Raw genomic sequence first — 22425 nt, forward strand, 5'->3', positions numbered from 1 at the left:
TGTCAAACAAAGAGGAGAAGCTCAGAAAAACACATAAGCTGAACCTGTAGTATAATCTTTGTTATAAGAAACTGAGTACATGATGTTAGATGCAGCAATAGCTCCTTTAGGGGGGTTAAACAGAAAGGGAGAAGGAGGTGAATCATCAGAAAGGAAATCGTTATTTATGGACATAAATAACGTAATTATTGCACTAATATTATTTTTCTCCCTAATTCACTAAAGAATACTAATACACATCTTTAAAAAAATTTTATGACTTTTCTGAGACAATTTTGATGGTTTTTACATTTTCTCCATTAGACAGCTTCTCTGACGTCATCACAAAATATGATTAAACCATGTTTATCTGCGTTTAAGTTGTTATTTCTTTAGATTACGCACTATATACCATAATGTTAACATGAAAGGGAAACATAAAACTCAAAAAGACTAGATTTATGTTTAAATCCAAAGCCGAAAAAGTTAGCTCCCGGAAGTAGCGTAGAATCACATTTCCGGAACAGATCGTCGAACAACTGATAAAACAGAAAGGATTCACATGCATTTATTTTCTCAGAGAACACATTATTAACCTTTTATACATTATAGTTTAGTATGCTTACTATTTTTGGGGAGGGAAAAACGCAATTTAGATCTTATTTACAAAATAAAATCGAGGGCAACCCGGATGTTCATCTGGCTCTCTTTAAAGAATGCTAATACACATCTTTAAAAAAATGTTTCAAGACTTTTGTGAGACAATTTTGATGTTTTTTACATTTTCCCGGTTACACTGCTGCAAAAAAGTAGCGTAGGATCGCATTTCAGGTGCAGATCGTGCAGAGACGAGTGATAAAACGGAAAGGTTTTTCTCTGAGTGCACATTACACATTGGATCTTTGTTTTAAGCTAAATTATTTTTGCTTATTTTGTTTAATAATCCAGAGAAAGTATGTACCAGCTGCTCTCCCAGACCACACCTGAAAACACCTGCAAGAAGTACTCCCAGTACACCATCAACCCAAAAACACGGTACCAGAGAGTCAACCTGTCTGCCCTCCAGGCTCACCAGGTTAGTTTGCTTCCCTTTTAGAACAAAACGGCCCCGCAGGGTAAAAGTGTAAATGTAGATGTATTCTGCTAACATGTATAACCTGACTCCGCCAGATGGATTTGCTCCGCATATCCATCTGGAAACCTTCCGTTGAAGTAATTTTGGGAAGGGGCGAAAATACTGGTTAGCTGATTGGCCTATGTTGGTGATAGACGGGCCAAATAAACCAATCAGATCAACGAAGCATATGACGTACTAACAGAGCGACGACGAAGAGGAGCCAATTGATAGATCAAACTCTTGCCGAAACCAGTCGGGAGAAGAGCAAAAACATCTTTTCCTCTGAGAAAAGCCTCCAGAGCAGTGTTTTGCTCTTCTTTCAGTGAAGAAATACTCTGTAATTCCAATAAAACTTGATCGATAGCCACGCTAACGCTAGTTTCATCGGCTGAATCCGCCATGTTCTTTAGACTGAACTGTCGCGCTTCTCGTTGCGTCACACCTCAACCCGCCTCAAAGCCAACGCTGATTGGACGTTCGTTTGGTGAACGGCTCCAAATTTTCTTTAACGGAGAGTCTCCAGACTGATCTGCGAGTGAAACCTTGTAGCCACTCAAAGCTAAATGACGTCACGTTAATGTTGAGTCCACATGCTAGCTCCTGTCAGTTTACCTAGATGAGAGTAACTTGATTCTGCCAGTGTTTACCAGTTAGGTTATTTAATGAAATTATTTTCTGATGTCTGCTGATATTAAATTATTGTCCAACTCTAACTTTTCCCAACTTCTGATCCAGGTGCACCACCTGTATGACGTGGATAAAGGCCACTTAGCCACCATAAAACTGAACGACAGTCAGGTTCACAGGCGTCAAGGTTTGTCTTTTTCTTTTTTTTTTCCTTCCTACACACTAGTTTATACAATCATTGTGCTTATTGTTGGCCAACTAGCACAATGATTGTTATGATAACCAGTTCCCCTTTTAGATCAGTCGGACCTGAAAATGTTTTGCAGAAAACAATGCGATGTTGACTGAGCGTGTCCGTCTCACTGGGAACTGATCTCGATCTTGCACAACCACTGAAAGTGACTAAGAGCTGCTTGTTCATGTGTTTGCTTTTCCAGATTCCATGAGTGGTTTTAACGAGTTGTTGAGATGGTGCCAGAACAATACCAGAGGTCACAAGAATGTGAACGTGAAAGACTTCAGCCAGTCCTGGAAGTCCGGCCTCGCTCTGTGTGCTCTGATCCACCACTTCAGACCTCATCTGATGTGAGTGAAATCTTTGGTTAAGGGGAATTTCTGGAAATAAAAAAATGATGTTTTATCATCAAATGGACGGTCACATCCACTGCTGATTCCGTGACTAGTCTTGGCCCCTTGGCTCAGTACGTTAAGCCGGTTATTACTAACTTAGGGGTTAAGATGGATGCTGGTCTTAAAATGGAAGCAAACATCAGAGCCGTTATAAAGTCCAGCTTTTTCCACTTAAAGGAATAGTACACCCAAAACATGATTAGCCTTCATTTTCTACTCACCCCCATGCTGAACAACACTCTGGAGTACTTTTTTGATATCTCAAATGCATCTGGAGATCTGGGAGGCTTCTTGCTGTCTGCTGACATTCAAATAATGGAGGTCTATGGTGCCCGAGGCAGAAAAGTCCACAAAAAACGTGTCAATATTCCTCCATACTGCTCGTCCAATGTATTCCAAGTGTCCTGAGTGGGTAGCGTCCAGAATTTACTCGAAACGAACTCATTTAGAATCAAGAATGAGCCTACGGAAACCGCGGCAGACCAAACCAGATGAAAGTGGTTTGGTCTGCCGCGGTTTCCGTAGCGTCGTGAACTCGCTTTTAGGAAATCCTATACACTACTGTTTATGCTCTAAAAACATTATAAATGACTTTGTTTCGAGTAAATTCTGGACGCTACCCACTCAGGACACTTGGAATACATTGGACGAGCAGTATGGAGGAATATTGACACGTTTTTTGTGGACTTTTATGGACCTTTCTGCCTCGGGCGCCATAGACCTCCATTATTTGAATGTCAGCAGACAGCAAGAAGCCTCCCAGATCTCCAGATGCATTTGAGATATCAAAAAAGTACTCCAGAGTGTTGTTCAGCATGGGGGTGAGTAGAAAATGAAGGCTAATCATGTTTTGGGTGTACTATTCCTTTAAGACTCATCTCTTTTCCTTGGCCTTTGGCACAATTTGAGAGGTTTTACTTTATTTTATTCTCTTTGTATACTCATATGTATTTTACACTCGTTTTTTTCTATTTTATAATTTTATTGTATTTTATGATTGTGTACAGCACTTTGGTCCTGTCCGGTGCATAAAATGCTTCATAAATAAAGTTGGTATGGTATGGTTCAGTGAACAGCTGCTGCATATAGTCGGTGTTTGGGTGTTTTCCTGTTCAAAAAATGTGTTTATCTTGTATAAAAGTTTAGGTTGTTGTTTTAATTGTCTAATGATTTTATGACGTTAACGCCAAACATGTTTTTTTTTTCTCCTTCCCTCTAAGTGACATGTCTTCCTTGGATGAGTCAAACAGTGTCCACAACCACCAGCTGGCGTTCAGTGTGGTGCAGCAGGAGCTGGGCATCCCTCCCGTCATGTCTCCAAGTGGTCAGATTGACAAGCTGTCCATCGTTCTCTACCTCACACAAATCAAAGATGCTCTTACTGCGCCACCAAAGGGTAAATATTATGCCTCTTGTATGTTAATTATTCAACAAACAGGAGACATAAAATGTATTTTAAAAGGTTATTTTAACTTATTCAGTTCAAAACATTGAATATTTGTATAACACATTGATTAAAACCAGGCTGATATAATGAGAGTATTTTGTCCTGTTTGTTATCCTTAGAGCTGAAAAAACTAAATTCTCAGACAAGTAGACATAAATAAGCCCAATAAAAATGTTACGCAATCACGAGGAAGAGTGTTGACTCAACAGGCAGCAAACAGTCGTTGAAATCCTCCACAATGAGGGAAAACCACAGAGGATTATTGCTCAAAAGAAAAACGCCTTTTTAAAGTGATTTCATTTTAAACATATATAATCTGAAAGTTGAGTGGAAGGACAAGCTTGCATGTGCACATGCATGTTGAATCATGTTTTATCTAAGAATACAAGTTTAGAAGTGATGATTCAAGTTGCAACTTTGCAAACCCACAAGTGCAAATTACAAATATAGAGATATAAATCTCTAATTTATGATTGATTCATTGACTGATTAATTTAGTTGCCTTTATTGATCCCACAGTGGATAAATTGACTTGTTACATTATCTCAAATACTCAAGAACAACAATGTGCCTGGGATAGATACAGTTTATGCAATGCGTCTAAATATAGCTTTTTATTTTTTTTTTTAATATAGTAGGATTATTATACATGGTTATTGCACAGGGTGTTTACATTGGTATTTATATACCTTAAATCCTCTAATATAGGACGGGGCCTTTATTTCACTCGGGTACTTCTTGGTCCTGGCCATTATTGGAAGGAGGCCAGAATTAGAGGCAGGCCTCTATTTGATCAAACAGACTACCAGTGGAATCAATAAAAACGAGACTTTGTATCTCTTTGAACCTATAAAATACGAGGTTCATTTACTGAAAAAGTGCAGTTACCATAAAGGTATACAGAACATTATTCAGAGATGTTCCAGCAGCTGCAATTTTTCCACATGGCTATATATATAAAAAAGATTACACAGAATGGAATCTTGGAATAAAAAATTAAGTAAAAATCACAAATCTAGAAGTAGAAATCATGTTAAACTCCTTACTACATATTGGCAGTAATGCAGCTGAAGGTTGTTCACTAATCACCAAAGAACAAAGACGAAGGAGAAGAAACAAAACCTTCTCTTCAAAGTTAATCAATTAATCTTTGCTGACATGTTGTTTTTAATGACAATGCAGCTATTTTCAACCTCTCAATGTTTTAAGCCAGTTAATGAACATTAATTAGGTGCATTATCGCCCCCAGCTGGTAATGAGTGTTACAGCTTCATCAGTGTTTACAAATTCACAAATTCAAAATATGCGATTTGTGCTTATATTTTAAAAAAAACTGCAACTTTACTTCTAAACTTGTATTTTAAGAGATGAAACATCTGATGTCATATGTATGTTTTAGTTGACAACAAGAAACCAACACAAATCTTTACCTTTAATTGACTTACAGTTATGAAATTAAAGACCTATCCATATGGAAGAAAAACAGTCTCAGAAATCTGCCTTATTTTGTATACTGAATTTTTAAAACTTCATTTTTTTTACAAAATTGATTTTCATTACACTGAATTTTTATCTTGTGAAAATTCAGCTGCAAAAAATTCAGCTGCAAATGTTAGGACCTTTTGGTTACGTTTTGTAATCATATTGATTTAACAGGAAAAACTCATTCAGCTTCATTCAGCTATACCCAACTGTTGTGTCACATGACCAAATTAGCTCATTTGATTGGCTAGAAGCTGCTCGACTGCATTGAGTGCAGATTGCTTGAGTTCACCAAAAGGTCACACTGGAAAAACAATCTAGAAATAAGTAAAAAGTTCCTTAAATTAAGTATATTTACCCTTAATTTGAGCAGGTAAATGAGATAGTTTGCCAATGGAATGAGTATTTTTTTTCTCTTAAAATAAGATAATTAGATAATATGAACTTTAAATAAGACAACGCAATTGTGTTTTCTAATTTTAAGTGTAAATTGTCTTGTTCCATTGGCAAAATGTCACTTTTACCTCCTCTATCAAGGAACAAATGCACCTAATTTAAGAAATAATTACTCATCTAGATTTCGATTTTTTTCCAGTGCATCACATTTGCAGTCAAATATTTTGCAGACAAATTTTTACCAGATATTAGAGACTGACATTTTTTCGTGAATCCCACGGGATTCCCTTGGGATTCCCGTGGGATGGGAGTCAGTATTGGTAACAATCACGTGATCGGGACGGTACAGGATTAAACATTAACGGGAGCAGACGGGAGCGGGAGCAAACCAATAATAACTTTAAAAAAAACTAGGATCGATGCCAAAAAATAAAATAAAATGGAAAGAAAAAAAAATCCAGTACTTGCGCCGCCATTTTGTAGTTTTTTTCCTTGAAGCCTACACTATAATGCGAGTCAAAAAAACTACACGACCCAAAAACCAACAGTGCTTCCGCTCTGAGTTTTTCACCCGCGCTCAAAAAAAAAACAATGGGAGCGGTGCAGGAGCAGGAGTCATTCTGAATGGGAGTGGGAGTAATTTCACCAGGAGTGGGGCGGGACAGGATTTAGATTTCTACTCTGGCCCGGGATCGGGACGGGACACAATTTTTTTCTGTGGGAGTGGGACGGGACAGGAGTCAAAATCCACTTCCGTGTCAGTCTCTACCAGATATAAATTCAGAGTACGGAATTCAATGTGAAAAAAAAAATCAGTGTTTAAAAATCTGCGTACAAAAAAAGGCAGATTCTAATTAGACTGTTTTTCTTCCATATATGCACACCATTTTATTGAGGCTAATCTTACACCATACGCCCAGCGTGTTTTATCTCTTCCTAAGGGATTGATTCTGTCTTTACTTTAAAATCCTCTCAAGGCAGAAACTTCTTTTCCCTGTAAGTTTATTGATTGGAATAAAGAGAGTACAAATTATTTAACACATTAGCTAAAAGCTTTATCGTAAACTTTCTAGACAATCTAGAAAGTTTACGCTAGAGTTTAAATCTAGAATCTAGTTCTAAATTTAAGATGCTAAAAACAAACCAGACATGTATTTAAAATATGGCTCTAACTAATATTTATTTTGCAAATCAATTAATCTGTTTGTTTTTTCAATTAATCGATTAATAATCACATAGCCACATATTATTTTTGACGAAATTAAACCAGTTTAAACTCAAACTTTTCCTCATGTGGAGTTCTGGATAGAGCATATTGACTTTTTTATATCTTAAAAGCAAAATGTTTCTATACTATTTTACAATCTTGGTATAATTCCTGCTCTAAGTTGGCCGCTCTGTCAGCTAAAGGCATGTTTTACAGTCTCTATACTCCAGTTAACGATTAATCAATCACTAAATTAGTTGACCATTATTTCAATAATTGATAAATCTGATAAATTGTTTTAGCCATCATTTAGATCTCACAAAATTTCTGTGAGCAATGCATAAAGCATTAATTATACATTCAGATAAGAAAAGTTGATACAAAAAAAGAGCAGTCTGTTGTAATATGGGTTTTTATTAGCTGTTAGGCAGCGAATCAAATAGAATAAATTAGCTTTTCATTGATTTTCAGATTTATTGAGATGCACCTGTCTTCCTCAAGATGGTTGCTTAGACACCAGTGTCGGCATCACCTCAAAAGAGGGTTTTTTTTTCTCCCTTTAGAGATAAAGTGTGGACTGTCTCTTTAAAAGCAGGCTACCCATAATTCACTGGGCCTAAGAGGCTTGTGCCGTGTTCAGAGCCAGCCTGTACCGGTTGTGTCGCTCGCCTGCACTGAGCCAGCCTAACAGCAGGCAGAGTGGGCAGACGGCGCGGAGCCGAAGGGGGAGCAGCCTCTCCTCAGGGGCAGCTATTCCCTCGACTGTCTGCAGCAGAAGCATTTCAATGAGGAGGCGCTGCAGCGTAGAGCGTTGAGGTGGGTTTCGTAGAGACGATGCTGCTCTGCTTCGGATCTGCTGAGTGATGTGCAGGCAGGAGGGAGCAGTCGGTCTCTGTAACCTCATCTGAAGGAGAAGGGGGGGGGGGTGGTAGTGATAACTGGGGCTGAAGAGTTTCTATTTGGTTTGGCAAGTTACAATCTGCTGCTGCTGATGTGACGCCACAAAGAACACAGCAGTAATCGAACATGATGCGTTGTGGCTTAAAGCTTTCATTAGGGAAAAAAAAAAACGCACCATCAGTGAAAATTAAGTGGAATTGTTCCAGTGCCTTAATAATTAATTGTTTTCCCGTCTGACGTTTCTTTCCTTTTCTTTTGACGGCAGAACCTGCAGGCCCCGTACCGCCGTCCAAGTCTCCGAGTCTCGCTCGGACACAGTCGGTTGTCTTTTTCTTGAGCAAGCTGAGGAACCGCTCACTGCAAAGACAAAAGGTATGCCCACCTAGACGGGGCTGACACAGCACGCAGAAATATGTGACACAGACGTCTACTGAGGTTCTTGTTCAGCGTGCAGTGTTCGACTCTTATGTCCGTATTTGTCCACAGGAAAAGCTGGCAACTCTGAAACGAGTTGCAAAGCCTGAGGACAGGATGGGAGATGTGGAAAACGTGAGTTTTATTTATTTAATCAGCTCAGCTTTCAGTGATGAGTAAAGAGAAAATAACTTTTATTATTTGAATGATTCTCCACTCAGACTTCAGAGCTACTTGAGTCTCCTGAAGTCCATCCGGTTCCTGCTGCTCCTCTGGAGCCTGAAGTGATGACCAACAGTGAGCAGTGCTACTTCTGTGGAGAAATGGTGTACGTGGTGGAGCGCGTCAGCGCGGAGGGAAAGTTCTTCCATAGGAGCTGCTTCACCTGTCATAAGTGTGGCATCACACTCAGATTAGGAGGGTACGCCTTCGACAAGACTAGCGGTGAGCAGGGCTGAAAATCCCATCTCATTCTTGTTTTTTTTTTTTTTTTTGGTTGGATAAAAGGAAACATTTTGGAGTTATTCCTAAGGGGGGTTGTCGAATCAAAGTGATGTTTCTGTAACCTGACTCCGCCAGATGGATTTGCTCCGCATATCCATCTGTGAAACCTTCCGTTGAAGTAATTTTGGGAAGGGGCGGAAATACTGGTTAGCTGATTGGCCTATGTTGGTGATAGACGGGCCAAATAAACCAATCAGATCAACGAAGCATATGACGTACTAACAGAGCAACAACGAAAACACAACCACAAGCCAGGCTACTCTTGGCGAAACCAGTCGGGAGAAGAGCAAAAACATCTTTTCCTCTGAGAAAAGACTCCAGAGCAGTGTTTTGCTCTTCTTTCAGTGAAGAAATACTCTGTAATTCCGATAAAACTTGCTCGATAGCCACGCTAACGCTAGTTTCATCGGCTGAAGCCGCCATGTTCTTTAGACTGAACTGTCGCGCTTCTCGTTGCGTCACACCTCAACCCGCCTCAAAGCCAACGCTGATTGGACGTTCGTTTGGTGAACGGCTCCAAATTTTCTTTAACTGAGAGTCTCCAGACTGATCCGCGAGTGAAACCTTGAAAGCTCGCGAGATCAGGATGGTCTCACTAGGCTAATGTTTCTGACCCTAAATGATCCAAAGCTAGTCCTGCTAGTCGTAGCTGTCAAGTCTAACAAAGTGATCACCATGGTTACAAAGATAAATCTGGAAACTACAGCAGTTTACAGCCACTTTTCCTCTTTTATAGATTCTACAAAAACCCTAGTGTGTGTGTGTGTGTGTGTGTGTGTGTGTGTGTGTGTGTGTGTGTGTGTGTGTGTGTGTGAGTGTATGTATGTGTGGCCATGTCTTTAATACCTGGTGGGGACAATTTCCTAGGAATATGCTACATTTTGGGGACTCATAGGTACTTGTGGGGACCAACAACTGGTCCCCATAAGGAAAGTTTCTCTTCTTGGGGTGGGGGTTAGGTTTAGGACTAAGGTGTGAATTGAGTTTAGGTTAGGTTTAGGGATAGGTATGTGTCGGTAATGGTTAGGGTTAGGGCAAGGGTCATGGTTAGGCCATATAAATTAGTGGGAAATGAATGGAAGTCAATGGAAGGTCCCCACAAGGATATTGTGTCACAACATGTGTGTGTGGGTGTGTGTGTGTGTGTGGTGGGGGGATAAATAAACAACAACAAAACTACATGGATGAGGGTTTAAACTCTCGTGTCAAAAAAGGCGTCCAATGTTTAACCTGGATGCTGTTTGGGTCAAATCAGTGAATTGAATGGCTTAAAATAGTTTTTCCTGGTTTATGCTACAGCCGTGCATGTAGTATTCCTCTCTCAGACAGCTCCTGGATCGGCTTCTCTGATTGGCTGACGCTCGGCGTCCAACTGCAAAAGTTCTGATTTCCCTACTTCGGTACATTAATCAGATGATAGAATAGAATACAATAGAAAATCCTGTTATTGTCCCCAAATGGGGATATTCTGGTGTTTATAGCAGCAAAAAGATTATAGAAAAAATGGTCACATAAATAAGGACCTTAGAAAAATTTATAAGAATAACAATAAAAATATAAAACTGTTCACCTGGAGAATAAATAACCAATATGCAGCAATGGACATTTTTACAGTAATGGATTTTTGAAAATAGCAGCAACATCAGAGATGTGCAGAATGACAGCAGCAGGTTATTTAACTGACTAAGTTAGAAACTGAGCAAAATCAGCATAAATGGAACAATTTGAGGATGTTGGGAACAGTGGTGGTTCTAGAGTCTTCCAGCTGCTGGGAGGAAGGATCTGTGATAACGCTCCCTGGTGCATTTAAGATGCAGCAGTCTGTCACTGAAGGAGCTGTCCAGTTCAGCACCAGCTTCATGCACGGGTTGGGAGACATTATCCAACAGAGATGTTAATTTAGGATTCTTGTTTCCCACCTCCTGCACTGAGTCCAGAGGGCGTCCAATCAGAGAGCTGGCCTTCTCGATCAGCTGATCCAGCTGCTTTTGGCTGATTTATACTTGGAAACCAGGTCGTCTGCGTGTGGGTCGAAGTGAATTCAAATATCCTTCCGCAGACACACTGGTGCATCTCTCCAAAATTGTAGGTGACCGCAGATGGTGCTGCAGACAGATCGGTCAAATCTACTTCCGTTCTACACTCTATCCGTATTTCCTGTTTGGTTCCTTACCGGCTTGTTTTGTTTGTATGACCGCCATTGTGGAAAACGTCGCGTGAAGATGGACCAGCTAGAAGAGCGAGATGCGCAAGAATGCTGGGACCCTTTTTCCACCTGGAAATGTGAAATCAAAGATAATGTAATTTAAAAAAAAAAGTGAAGCAGTTAAGAAATGCTGGCTGAATGCAAGTGGCGACCATCAGAACAGAGCAGCCCAGAATGCACTGAGAAGCTGAGCTACTTCAGGTCGGCTCTAAGCACATTTATAACACAGTAAATCAGCATGATTGACGCATGAGGAGGGAGCTCCCACACATCAGACATCTGAGAAAATAGAAAATTTTTAATAAGGAGAGCGCAGTGTCTGGTGTCTTGTTACTCTGCAGGCCATAAATGGATTTCCTTCTGCTTCTCTCAGCACGACGGTGTGAACTTTGTTCCATAATTGTTGCAAGTAATAAATATATTTTGTTAATGGCAAACGGGAAAAAAAAAATGTGACCCAGATAAACCTCTTAATCCAAACAAGGTTTTATTATAACTTTGCTTTTTTTTTTACTTTTTCAAATTTCAACTTTTTTAAAGTTTACTTTATATTTTAATTATAAATTTTGCAAAAAAAAAAAAATGCAGCCCAGAAATTAAAATAAAAATTATATTTTTTTCTTTAGATTTTACATTATCAAATGTTTCATTTTTTCGATGTTACTTTTTTAGATTGACTTTTACAAACTGCTTTATTTTCAAATTTAATGCTACAGATCACATTCTCTTCCTTCCAAATCCAATGCAAACACTTGCTTTTGACCAATAAAAATGTTGCTGCTAACGTCCAGCAGACCAATAAAAATGCATCTTCACTTACTCCAGAGGAAAGCCCCAGAAGTATGGAGAATATATGTACAACGCAAATTGCTCTCTTTAAGGGTCATATAAAAGATATTAAACAATTTAATTTTAAAAAATTGTTATAAAATGAAAGAAATTGGAAAAAATAACAAAATCCTTTAGAAAAATAATATTTCAGAAAACAGCAAAGTTACTCTGTAAAGAATTTTTTTTACTTAAGAGGTTTTTAAAATTTTTGTTCTTTTTAAATTTTCATGTACAAAACTCGTTCTTTGCTCATAACAATGATGGAACAAAGTTCACTCCATACACAATCTGCTTTTCCATTCCCCCCATAAACAGAATCTGGGCGTCTCAGTACCGTAGACAGAGAGCTGAACTCTGACCCCTAGTGCCTTAGTCTGCATATCTATATGCTGTTATTCTTTGACGTTAGCTTTTAACATTCAGCAGGAAACTCTTGCTCTACCTGAGTGAAGTTGGCCCCCCCACCTTCTTTAAATCAGACAAAATTAGTGTCATACGTTTGTGCAGCAAAAAGTTTCGTTTGTGCCGCTATCATTTTAAATATATTAACAAATATTTCTAGAGGTCATCAAAGGTCAACCATTCCCCCCACCTTCTTCAAATCAGACGGAATGGGTGTCAATTAACTCAGCTCCGTTTGTGCTGCTTTGTGCAGCAAAAATGTTAATTTGTGCCACTTTGGGTTTGAAGATATTAATGAAAATGTAAAGATCAAAAGGTCAACCAGCCCCCCCACCTTCTTCAAATTAGACAAAATTGGTTTTAAATGTTTGTGCTACATTTGTGCAGCAAAAATGTTCGTTTGTGCCGCTATCATTTTAAAGATATAAAGAGATGTTTCTAGAGGTCATCAAAGGTCAACCAGCCCCCCCACCTTCTTCAAATCAGACAAAGTGGGTGTCAAATGAAGCTAAGGCGGAAATTCAACTGAAGAAACTCTGATTACTTCCATTCAATCTGAGGCTGATCCGCCTCTGATGCAGCCAATCGCTTCAAAATACATCTCCTCGATGCCCAATCATCTTCCAGCACTCACCTTAAATGCCACTCCAAATCATCTCTCGGCCTGCTCTTCAACAAGCGCAAGATCCGTCGCTATGACGGATTTTGATTCAGACAACCCACCTCGATGCTCCTTCAACCTCACCTCCAGTGCGTAGTCCCTCCAGACTTTCATGGAGTTCCCTGTCACTTTAAACGGTCCCGCAGAAGACCGCCATGTTGAGCCTGGTTCTGCCAGAGATTTCTTCCCAAAGGGGAGTTTTTTCACTCCACAGTCGCTTCATGCTTGCTCTTCATGGACAGTTTATGCAACTTTGTTCATTCAGTGACATCTAACTCAAGCATCACCTTGTATACCAGCCTCTATGGATTAACCAAACTTCATCTATCTAAACTCCACCACCAGTTTCAGGCCCGGGGGGAAATATCCATACTCTCAAACATCAGTTTATCTGCATTAAAGTATAAATCAGTGTTTATGTTTCCTGCCGAGGCCTGAGCGCCAAAGTTCAAACTATTGTATCAATAAAACTCTTCTAATTGCATCTTTCTCTCTCTGAGTTTTTCAGATTGAATTAACTCAGCTCCGTTTGTGCAGCAAAAACAGATGTTAACTGACCTTTGATGACCTCTACAAAATATTATTAATATCATTGAAATGATAGCAGTACCAATAAAAAATGTTGCCATACAAAAATATAAAATTTTAAAATAAATTATAAACATAAAATATTTAAAATAAATATATAAAAAATTAAAAAAATGCATATTTTAAAATATATAATTTTTTGTACTGCTATCATTTTAATAATAATTGTTTTTAGAAGCCATCAAAGGTCAGTGAACTTATTTCATTCTGAAACTCTGAATTTCTTATAAATTATAAGTTGCTAACCTATGACTATATAATTTTAAACTGTAAAAAAATGATAGCGGCACAAACGAAAATTTTTGCTACACAAACGTTTGACACTAATTTTGTCTGATTTGAAGAAGGTGGGGGGGCCAACTTCACTCAGGTTCTTGCTCTTTCTCCTTGGCACCTTTTCAGGATGTTTAATAAAGTCGTATTGCTCTTTATTACTTATTTTACCCCCCATAAGGATTTTTCTATGTTTAACCAGCAACATCAACAATAATATTATTAGGTGGAAGGAGGTAATAATGCAACTTTACTAAAATCTAAAAGGATTTATTTGCATTCTTCGCTCATTTTTAACTGCCGTGCATAAAAATATTTTTATAAGAAATTAAATCTCAAACTAATTTCCAGTGCTTTAAAAATAAATGCCATCAAAAATCAAAGAAAATCAAATTACTCCCTTGAAATATACATTTACTTCTCCGTCAACTAAAACGATATCAACATTTACTACTATGCCGCACAAAAGGCAACCTTTTTACATATTCATATATCTGTTTAGATATAGATATATAGATATAGATGGATATATGGACAACTTTTAACCAGATTTTTGTGCCCCAGGGCTGAAATAAGTCACCGATCTGACGATGAACCAAAAGGCTTAACTCATCTTTAAAGAAAAATATTTATATTTTTGTTTTTCTTGAATGTTTTAATTTAAGCCACCACTGAATCTATAAGTGTGGGTTAATGTTTATCTGTTCAGGATACGAAAATATTTATTAAATACATGCATCGCGAGTCGCATTTAAATTTAGGTAGTTCTTGAATTTAGGAGGTGAGATACAAGTGAGACGCCAATGGAACAAGATAATTTAGATTTAAAATAAGAAAAAAACTATTGCATTGTCTTCTTTTAAGAGCATAATTATTTAATGAGTAAAAATGCTCATTCCATTAGCAGGATCAACTTATTTAACTGTGAAAATTAAGGGAAAATGTACTTAATTAAAGAAATGTTGACTTATTTCTAGATTGTTTTTGCAGTGAGGGTCTGGTTCAGGGACCCTCTCTACCCTGGACCCGGGACAATTGAGTCGGTTTTACCCCAAATGCATTTTAAAAACTGAATCTCTCACAGGGGGGGAAAAAAATCTCAGTTAAATGTTAATCAGGGTTATTTCTAACAATATCTACCTGGCAGTATTTTTTAAAGACCTGTCATCTTTTACCTCATCTACAGTGATCTCTCTATTTCCCTCCTCCTCGTTCTCTCAGTGCTGCTGCCTACATATTCCTTTCAACCTCTCAGCCATCATTAGCTCGGCTTTTTCCTTCACTATGAAGCCGATAAGAGAGGTAGACTTTAGACGAAGAGGTAGAAATATTACATTTCCTGTTAAAGCCAGTAAGTCATTTATCACATCACCAGCAGGTTTAACATGTTTCCCCCGTGTCCCGCCTGCAGGATTTCCGCCTGTGGCGGCGAGTTAAGTATTGTTTGTGTCAAATAAGGCTCTAATGCAATATATTTTTGATTAACTTGTCTGCCTTCTGTTCTCCAGCCGTGTTGGATAAATTAATAAATCTCTTGTACAGCTTATATAAGGAACCTCCATATGAATTTAGTTTTTTTCAAAGAAATGTAGCCTGTTTCTCTTCTTTAAAAACGGATTTCAGCTTTCACATTACAGGTCTGCTGATGTTCTATAGAAGGAGTCAAATGATCAAAGATTGAGAAAAACGTCCATCTTTGTGGGATTATGTTTAATATGTTGTAAAAGAGGCCTTTGAATGCCTGAATGCTCAGTTATAGTGACGTGGAGAAATTAGCTCTACGGATGTTTATATCTAAATAACACCCGTATGTTGTTCTTCACATGGAGCTTTCCACATAATTACAAATGTTTCTAGATGTGCAGGGCGATGTGGGTGCTAAAAACAGCTTATGTTATTGGCACAGACCTTTCAGTATAAACCAGGCTTAAACCATGTTAGATTTTCATGCAAACTGTGGTGTTAAAAAGTATTCCGAGCTAACAGCGCAGACTAGCATTGGTGCAATTTGGAGGTATGTGTGCTTCCACATGGACGGCCCCCCTATTGTTTGGAAGTGCATGATGATTCACATGGAAATGCACTCAGCGTTTGGATTGTTGGCTCTTTATTTCACCTTTGTTTGATAGCAGAGCAGAAATTCACATGCAAATATTTTAGTGGAGCATCTAGGAGCATCGGGAGGTCCTGCAGCATGTTTCCATCTACAGTTATCTCAGGAACTGATCTTCTGTCTTCACCCACAGGGAGATTTTACTGCGAGCAGCACTCTGAGGCTCTGCTGCTTCCAAATGGGGTTGAAACCTCACCTGAGGTGGGTCACAAACTCTTTGAATCCGTCTTTCTGACGTGGGTCTGCAAAGCTTCTCACTTATTTGCCTTTTTCTGTTATTAGGGCATTAAAGAGGAAATGGAGGAAGAGAACGAGCTTTCCAGTGAGGGTTATACACCATCTCCATCCGACGAGGAGTTTTTCCTTGATCCCAAACCAGAAGGATCAGCTCAGAGTGAACGTGAGGCCGCAGTAGAGTCGAGCGTTTCACCTGAGCCTGCAGCTAAGCACAAGGTTCAGGTGCCCGAGTCGATGCCTTTTCCCGTTCCAAAGCCACGCCATGTGCGTCAGACGACTCCCAACTCCGAGCCCTCCCCTCCAGTGGCGAAACCCCGCAAAGTCCTGTTGGCTCCACCAGCCGCTCCAGAGGAAACCTTAGCAGTAATAGACTTCTCTCTTAAGCCATCGCTGCGAAAGCTTCAGCTGTCCATCGAGGAGAAACATGAGCTCGGGAATCTGCAGAGCTTCAGCGCAGACTCGGACTCGGAAACCCAAGGCGGATCTTCCTCCTGCTCCTCATCCTCCGCGAATGCGTGCGGGCCTCCTAAACGAGAAGGGCAGGACGGACAAGAGGAGGACGGCTACTGGAGCGGGAGCAATGCCAGTCTCATCCGGGAAAAGAAGAATCGACACTGCTTCAAGAGGAAAGAGATGCCGAATGGGCAGAACCGGGTACGGTCCAAATTCTCCCCCTGGAATCTGTCCTCCCCGAGGATCAGCAGGGACGCCCGACTCAGCGTCCACGTCAGTCAGCCCGGCAGAGTGGGTACGTCCAGCCCTCATCCTGTCGTTCACTGTGGAGAAAATAAAAACATAAAAATACTTTGCTAAATATTTACTTTGCTGTTATAACAGAGACGACATTCGGACATATTCACAGCGCCTCAGAGGATGGCGTTGATGAAGATGATGACGACGAGGACGATGATATGTTTGAAGAGGAAGACTATACCGATATGAAGGTAAAGGTGTGAGGAGATTACGCTTTAATGATGGTCGGCGCATTCAAAGTTATCCATGTGCTCAGCTGCTAGTGCCAGGATTTTTAATCTGATTTGGATTATCTTGGTGAAATGAAGGATGTGGATGTTGTCTGTGTGTCTATAGTTTGAATCAGGGCCAGTTGACCCAGTGGAGGCAGAGAAGTTTGAGTGGAAGAGGATGAAGACGCTCGAGCGGCGAGCCAAGATGAGCGTAATGGAGCAGTTCTGCAAAGCTCAGGTCTGTACGAAAGCTAAACATCTTTTTCGTAAATGTTAACTGTGTCTAAACCAGGTGTATCCTGGGAAATCGGATGAATCCTCCTCCTCTACATTACTCATCTTTTCACTGAGATCCTGAAAGTCCAGCAATTAAAATTCACTCTTTAAAAGCTTAAAGCAGACATCATTGATTAGCCAACCGTGGTCCTTATCCGGACCCACCTGATTTAGAAATTACTGCATGTTGTCCAACAGTTTCTAATTTCACTTGCGCCCCTTCTCCAGTTAATACAGTAAAGCCCTCCGGAGCATCCGGCTCCAGGCTGCAAATGAGCCAATGAGCTGTCAGTCTGGGTTGCTGCTGCTGCTGCTGCTACTTTTAGACACAGCAGGCAAACCTGTGGCAAGCCGGGCGATGGGAAAGAAGGAGAAGACCATGAGAAAAAGAGAGCAGAGAAAGTGTGGACTGCTGGAAGAACTGCGGTGAACTGGTGAAAGAAAAGTGAAATGGCGTGCTCAAAGATGACCCTGCACATTTAGAGGATGTTTGGCTCAACCTGCTGCTGTGAAGCAGGATTCTCCACCATGAACAGAATCAAAAATTAATATATATCCAGGCTCAAAATGAGCACCTTGATACGTGCTTGAGAATGGCTTAGTCTCCATTTAAACCCAGGTTTAAAGCCTAAACCCCACTGCCAACATTAAGACAGAGAAATTAAAAAATAAATAACAAACGGTCAGTTCAGGTGTTTTATGAAAGATGGGAATCAGGAAATTGTCTTTATACCAAACTGAAAGATTGTTATTCTCTACTTAAAAAAACAACACTTTAGATTTAAAAATAGAAAAATGCAGATCTGGGCATTTTAAGTTAATTTAGGCGTCAATTTACCCTGTCAGCTCTCATATCAGCTTTTCTGTTTGGTTGATGTGACGCGTCGAGCAACAGAAGTTACATTTTTTCAACTCCAGCAGCTGCTGTGTTTGCAGCACGTCACACTCATCAGATGCTCAGAAGCTCGTGGCGCGCTGCTCCTGCTGCTCGACACGCACTGCTGCACCTTGATGCGGGTCTGACTTTGCATGCAAACTAGCTGCCTCTGCTGCTTTAGGTGTGAACGTAGCATAATGATTTTCTCAAGCATAATGTGACTTTTAAGAAGCTAAAACGCTGTTGATCCCTGTTGACATGGTAGCACATAACCGGCGTAATCAGAAGCAGGGTTTAGAAATCGTTCTCTGTGATTAAAAACTGGGTTTTGGTGTAAACAAAAAGCAAAACTGCACAGAAATATCTGAGATTTCTCTTGGTGTAAACTGGGTGTGGGTCTCTCACTAAGACCCTTAACTCCACACCGCTCCCTGAGCGCCGCACAATGGCAGCCCACTGCTCCACAAGAGTTAAATGCAGAGAAATGCGCTGTACTTGTGACAGTGTAATGACAATTAACAAAAAAATCTGGGAAAAAAAAAGTTGTGGAGGATGTTGTTTTTCTGGGTGGATCATTAAATTTGGTGGTCCTCCTTATTCGGGTGATGTTTACGGAAGGCCGTCCTACGTCCCTATTTTCACTTACAGGTGTTATGCCGGGAAAATACCTGCCTGCTGAGAATTACCTTTTTTAAGCATATTCTTAATGTTTTGACATAAAATGTTATAGAATGGTGTTGATAGCAAAAGCGGAACAGAGAATATTTTCATTGGACATTGACTGTAGCACATCGACTAAAACGTCTTTCCTTATGAATAAAAATCATATTCATTTAAATATATCTGTCCACCAAAACTCAATTTTAGGGCATCCATGCACAAGAAATATGAAAACAACATTAAAACAAATAAGAATATGTTTAACTGTTCCCTTTTCGTTCATATTTCAATCAATTTGCGAGAGTTTAGGGCGATGCGCACTCCTGCAACAGGAGGAAATTCTCAGTAGGCAGGAATTTGTTTGCATTTATCTGTCCACCAAAACTCAATATTAGGGGCATCCATAATTAAGAAATATGAAAATATTAAGAATATGTTTAAGAATTCCCTTTCGTTTATATTTCAGTCCATTTTCTCATCAGTGTGCGAGAGGGGAGGTATTTCTTGGCATATCAAATAGTGGAGAAAAAAAAGCAAATATTTTTTGGGAAAGTAAGCATATATGAGCAACGCAAACAGTAACTTTTAAACGGGGCGTGCACGAGCCCAGTTCTCCTCGTGCACGCTCCGTTTAAAAGTTACTGTTTGCATCGCTAATTTCTCGTACGCGTTTAATTGCCGTTCCCTCTCGGTAGCGAGTACAGGGTGGTGCATGTGCTTTTTTTTTTTTTTTTTTTTTTTTTTTGTGGAGAGGTTAAAATTAGCAAAAATCCTCCATTATACATTTCACTTGATAAATTCTGCTGCAATGTCCAAAAAAAAAACTAATTTGCCTTTTATTGTTTTCAGTAAAAACCGCTAAACTAATGCTTCTTAAATGAGAGAAGTAAAGCTGAGTTATTTAAGGGCTGAGTGGTAATAGAATGAAAACCCTCCTTATGCTGGTCTCACCATATAACTGGCTGTAACCTTTTACAAAGAGTGTGTTGTTTTTAAACCAGAGTTCCCGCGGGTCCTTAAAAAGTCTTAAAAGGCATTGAATTCTTCAAAATAAAACTAAGGCCTTAATTGGTCTTAAATCAGTCTTTCGTAGGTCTTAATTTTTAAAACATCATAAATAGGATTATTTTTATCACGATTTATTTTTGTTATCTAAATAAAACATTAGAATTGGCAAATTTTTTTTTTTTTATATAAAAAAAAAAACGGTTCGCCATTATTGGTTCCGTCCCGATAGCGGAACCAATAAAAGCGTTGTTGCGGCCGGGACATTTGGTAGATGCACCATTAACTTTTTTTCTGGAAAATATGAGCAAGTGTAAATGTAACCAAAATTGTCTCCAGCCAAGAGTTTTCTCCATGGCTAAAACCAGGGAACATACATGAGGCTCAGTGGATTTTCTGCAAGAAGCGATTCAAGCTCAGAACGATGGGAATTAAGGCAGTGGAGTCGTAGCCTGGGTGCCAGTCAGAACTTAGCCCCGCCCACAAGGTTTGAGTTCGGGGAAGTTCGGTCTGGCTCTGCTCCATAGTAGCGCGAGTATTATCGCCCACTGTCAGGCGATCCAATCAATTTGTCAGGGCGGACTTTATACGATGATGGACAGATGACCAACAGTAACGTAATCAACCACGTGACCAACGCGTGCTTGGGTGACAACAATAATGGCTGCCGTTGGAGAGTTTGGGTGAGTAGATTCTGCTATTAGGTCTGTTCTAGAAGATATCGACAGCAAATTAATTTTAAAAGAGGAACAGAGAAACGCGATCAAGTCTCATTTTTTTATTCTAGGCGTGAAACTGCACGCTTTGATTTTTGTGGACAACAACTATGCCTCGCTTAACATACGTCACGCACTCCGTTGCTCTTATTGAGTGCAGAGGCATTTTTTTTCCTGGTTCGTTCGAAACACGCCCCATAATCACAGCTCTATGGAGCAGCATCAGACTCATATTCTGACTAGAATTGAGTCGGACTACGTCAGGCTAGTGGAGTCGCACATGCGAAGCACGAAACACAAAGCGTCAAAATGGAGTTACAGAGAAACAGCCGGTATTTCTCAGTTTAGTTCCACCCTTGTCTCTGCAACGCCTCCACTTATCACCAAATCAAACATACTAAGAAAACGATACAAAGAAAAATAGCTGCTAAAAAGACTTAGCACTGGTTATGTTGGGGCTTTAAAACTGATTTGTTTTGTTCCCTGCTAAAACAAAGTTTGTGAATTCAGTTAAATAATTGTTCAAATATATCTGTCATTTGTGTGTTTTTAGCTTTCTTCCTGTATGAGAAGCTTTTCAAACTTTGAAACATTAGTGCAGTGATTTATGTTAAAATAAACCTTTGGGTAAAGTTGTTGCAAGCAGGTTTTTCTTGTGTTTCTTGTGAATTTGGTCTTAAATTTTTATTTCAAGCGGCATTAAAAAGTCTTGAATTTAACTCGCCTTATGCTGTAGGAACCCTGTAAACCCAACTGAACCTGAAGTACTTTAAAAATTTGGGGTCTGCTCCTTTTAAAATGAAATGTTTATTTTTCAGTCAATTCAGCGCAGACTGGAAGAGATTGAGGTTTCCTACAAGGACCTGGAGGAGAAAGGTGTGAAGCTGGAGAGGAGCCTGCGCAGAGAGCCCAGTAAGAGTCCTTTTATTTAATGCCTATATATAGTTCTCACATTACATCTAATTTACAGGCACTCTATAACTAACCACCATGTTGGTAGAAACCATAACTGCTAACTCCAACTTTTGCAATGTTTCATGTTGGGTTAAATGATGTTAGAACCATGCAGAAGGTTTCTCAGTAAGTAGTGCTGTACTTCCTGTGTGATTATGTCTGCACGGGCCAATCAGGTGGAGGCTCACAGAAGAGGTACACTGGGAAAAAAAATCTAGAAATAAGCAAACATTTCTTAAATTAAGTGTATTTACCCTTTTTTTGAGTAGGTAAATGAGGTAGTTTGCCAATGGAATGAGTATTTTAACACTTTAAATAAGATATTTAGATAAAATGCAAAATGTCTCTTTTATTTCCTCAATCCAAGAACAAATGCACTTATTTTAAGAAAAAAATGACTTATCTAGACTTGGATTTTTCCAGTGTATGTCCTCACCCCACATGTCAAAAAACATTTAACTTTGTGTGAAGCTGCAGTTCTTTGCGCGTGTGGGATTTTTTCACTGAAAAAATAAATGAAATCTTGATAATTATCCGTGTTGATAATGTAGTGTAAGCTAAGATGGATCCGTTTGATTATGTGACTATAAATGCTTAGTCTAAATCCCAAACCGGCCCCTAAGCACTAACCCTCTGTTTGCTCGTTCCCACGGAAGGTCCTCCACATTAAGGGTCGTCCCAAACCACATAGTGGGTAGGGTGAGTGGACTGTTCAGCCCTTAAATAGCGAGTCTGCATCAGGCTTGCTGGAATTTAGCAGCAGGTGAACTAGTGGCGGAAGAAACAGTTCCGCTGGTTTGTGCATCTTCTTCACACAGAGAGAAAATTACAAGTTAGGAAAATAAAATAAGACGTGATTAATCCCTAAATGGAAGTTTTATTTGAATGGTTAGATTTAGTTTTCAGAAAATGGCAAATATTTGATGTTATGTTAATCCACACCACAGAGCTACAGCCG

At 39.5% G+C, this 22425-nt stretch overlaps 1 protein-coding gene across 2 annotated transcripts in view; it reads left to right on the plus strand.

Annotated features, from left to right (window-relative positions):
• Window positions 1–22425, plus strand: part of mical1 (microtubule associated monooxygenase, calponin and LIM domain containing 1) — a 53039-nt gene that overhangs the window by 26610 nt on the left and 4004 nt on the right. For both annotated transcript variants that reach the window (XM_038276027.1, XM_038276028.1), the window contains 12 exons: window positions 928–1054; window positions 1832–1910; window positions 2161–2308; window positions 3574–3749; window positions 8051–8157; window positions 8272–8334; window positions 8421–8643; window positions 15911–15978; window positions 16060–16762; window positions 16852–16958; window positions 17104–17217; window positions 21332–21425. In XM_038276027.1, the coding sequence (XP_038131955.1) occupies window positions 928–1054; window positions 1832–1910; window positions 2161–2308; window positions 3574–3749; window positions 8051–8157; window positions 8272–8334; window positions 8421–8643; window positions 15911–15978; window positions 16060–16762; window positions 16852–16958; window positions 17104–17217; window positions 21332–21425 (2009 nt within the window). The remainder of the gene's footprint in view (window positions 1–927; window positions 1055–1831; window positions 1911–2160; window positions 2309–3573; window positions 3750–8050; window positions 8158–8271; window positions 8335–8420; window positions 8644–15910; window positions 15979–16059; window positions 16763–16851; window positions 16959–17103; window positions 17218–21331; window positions 21426–22425) is intronic.

This window comes from Cyprinodon tularosa, unplaced genomic scaffold (genome assembly GCF_016077235.1).
Source record: "Cyprinodon tularosa strain WSP-4 unplaced genomic scaffold, ASM1607723v1 ctg99, whole genome shotgun sequence".
Taxonomy (NCBI): Eukaryota; Metazoa; Chordata; class Actinopteri; order Cyprinodontiformes; family Cyprinodontidae; genus Cyprinodon; species Cyprinodon tularosa.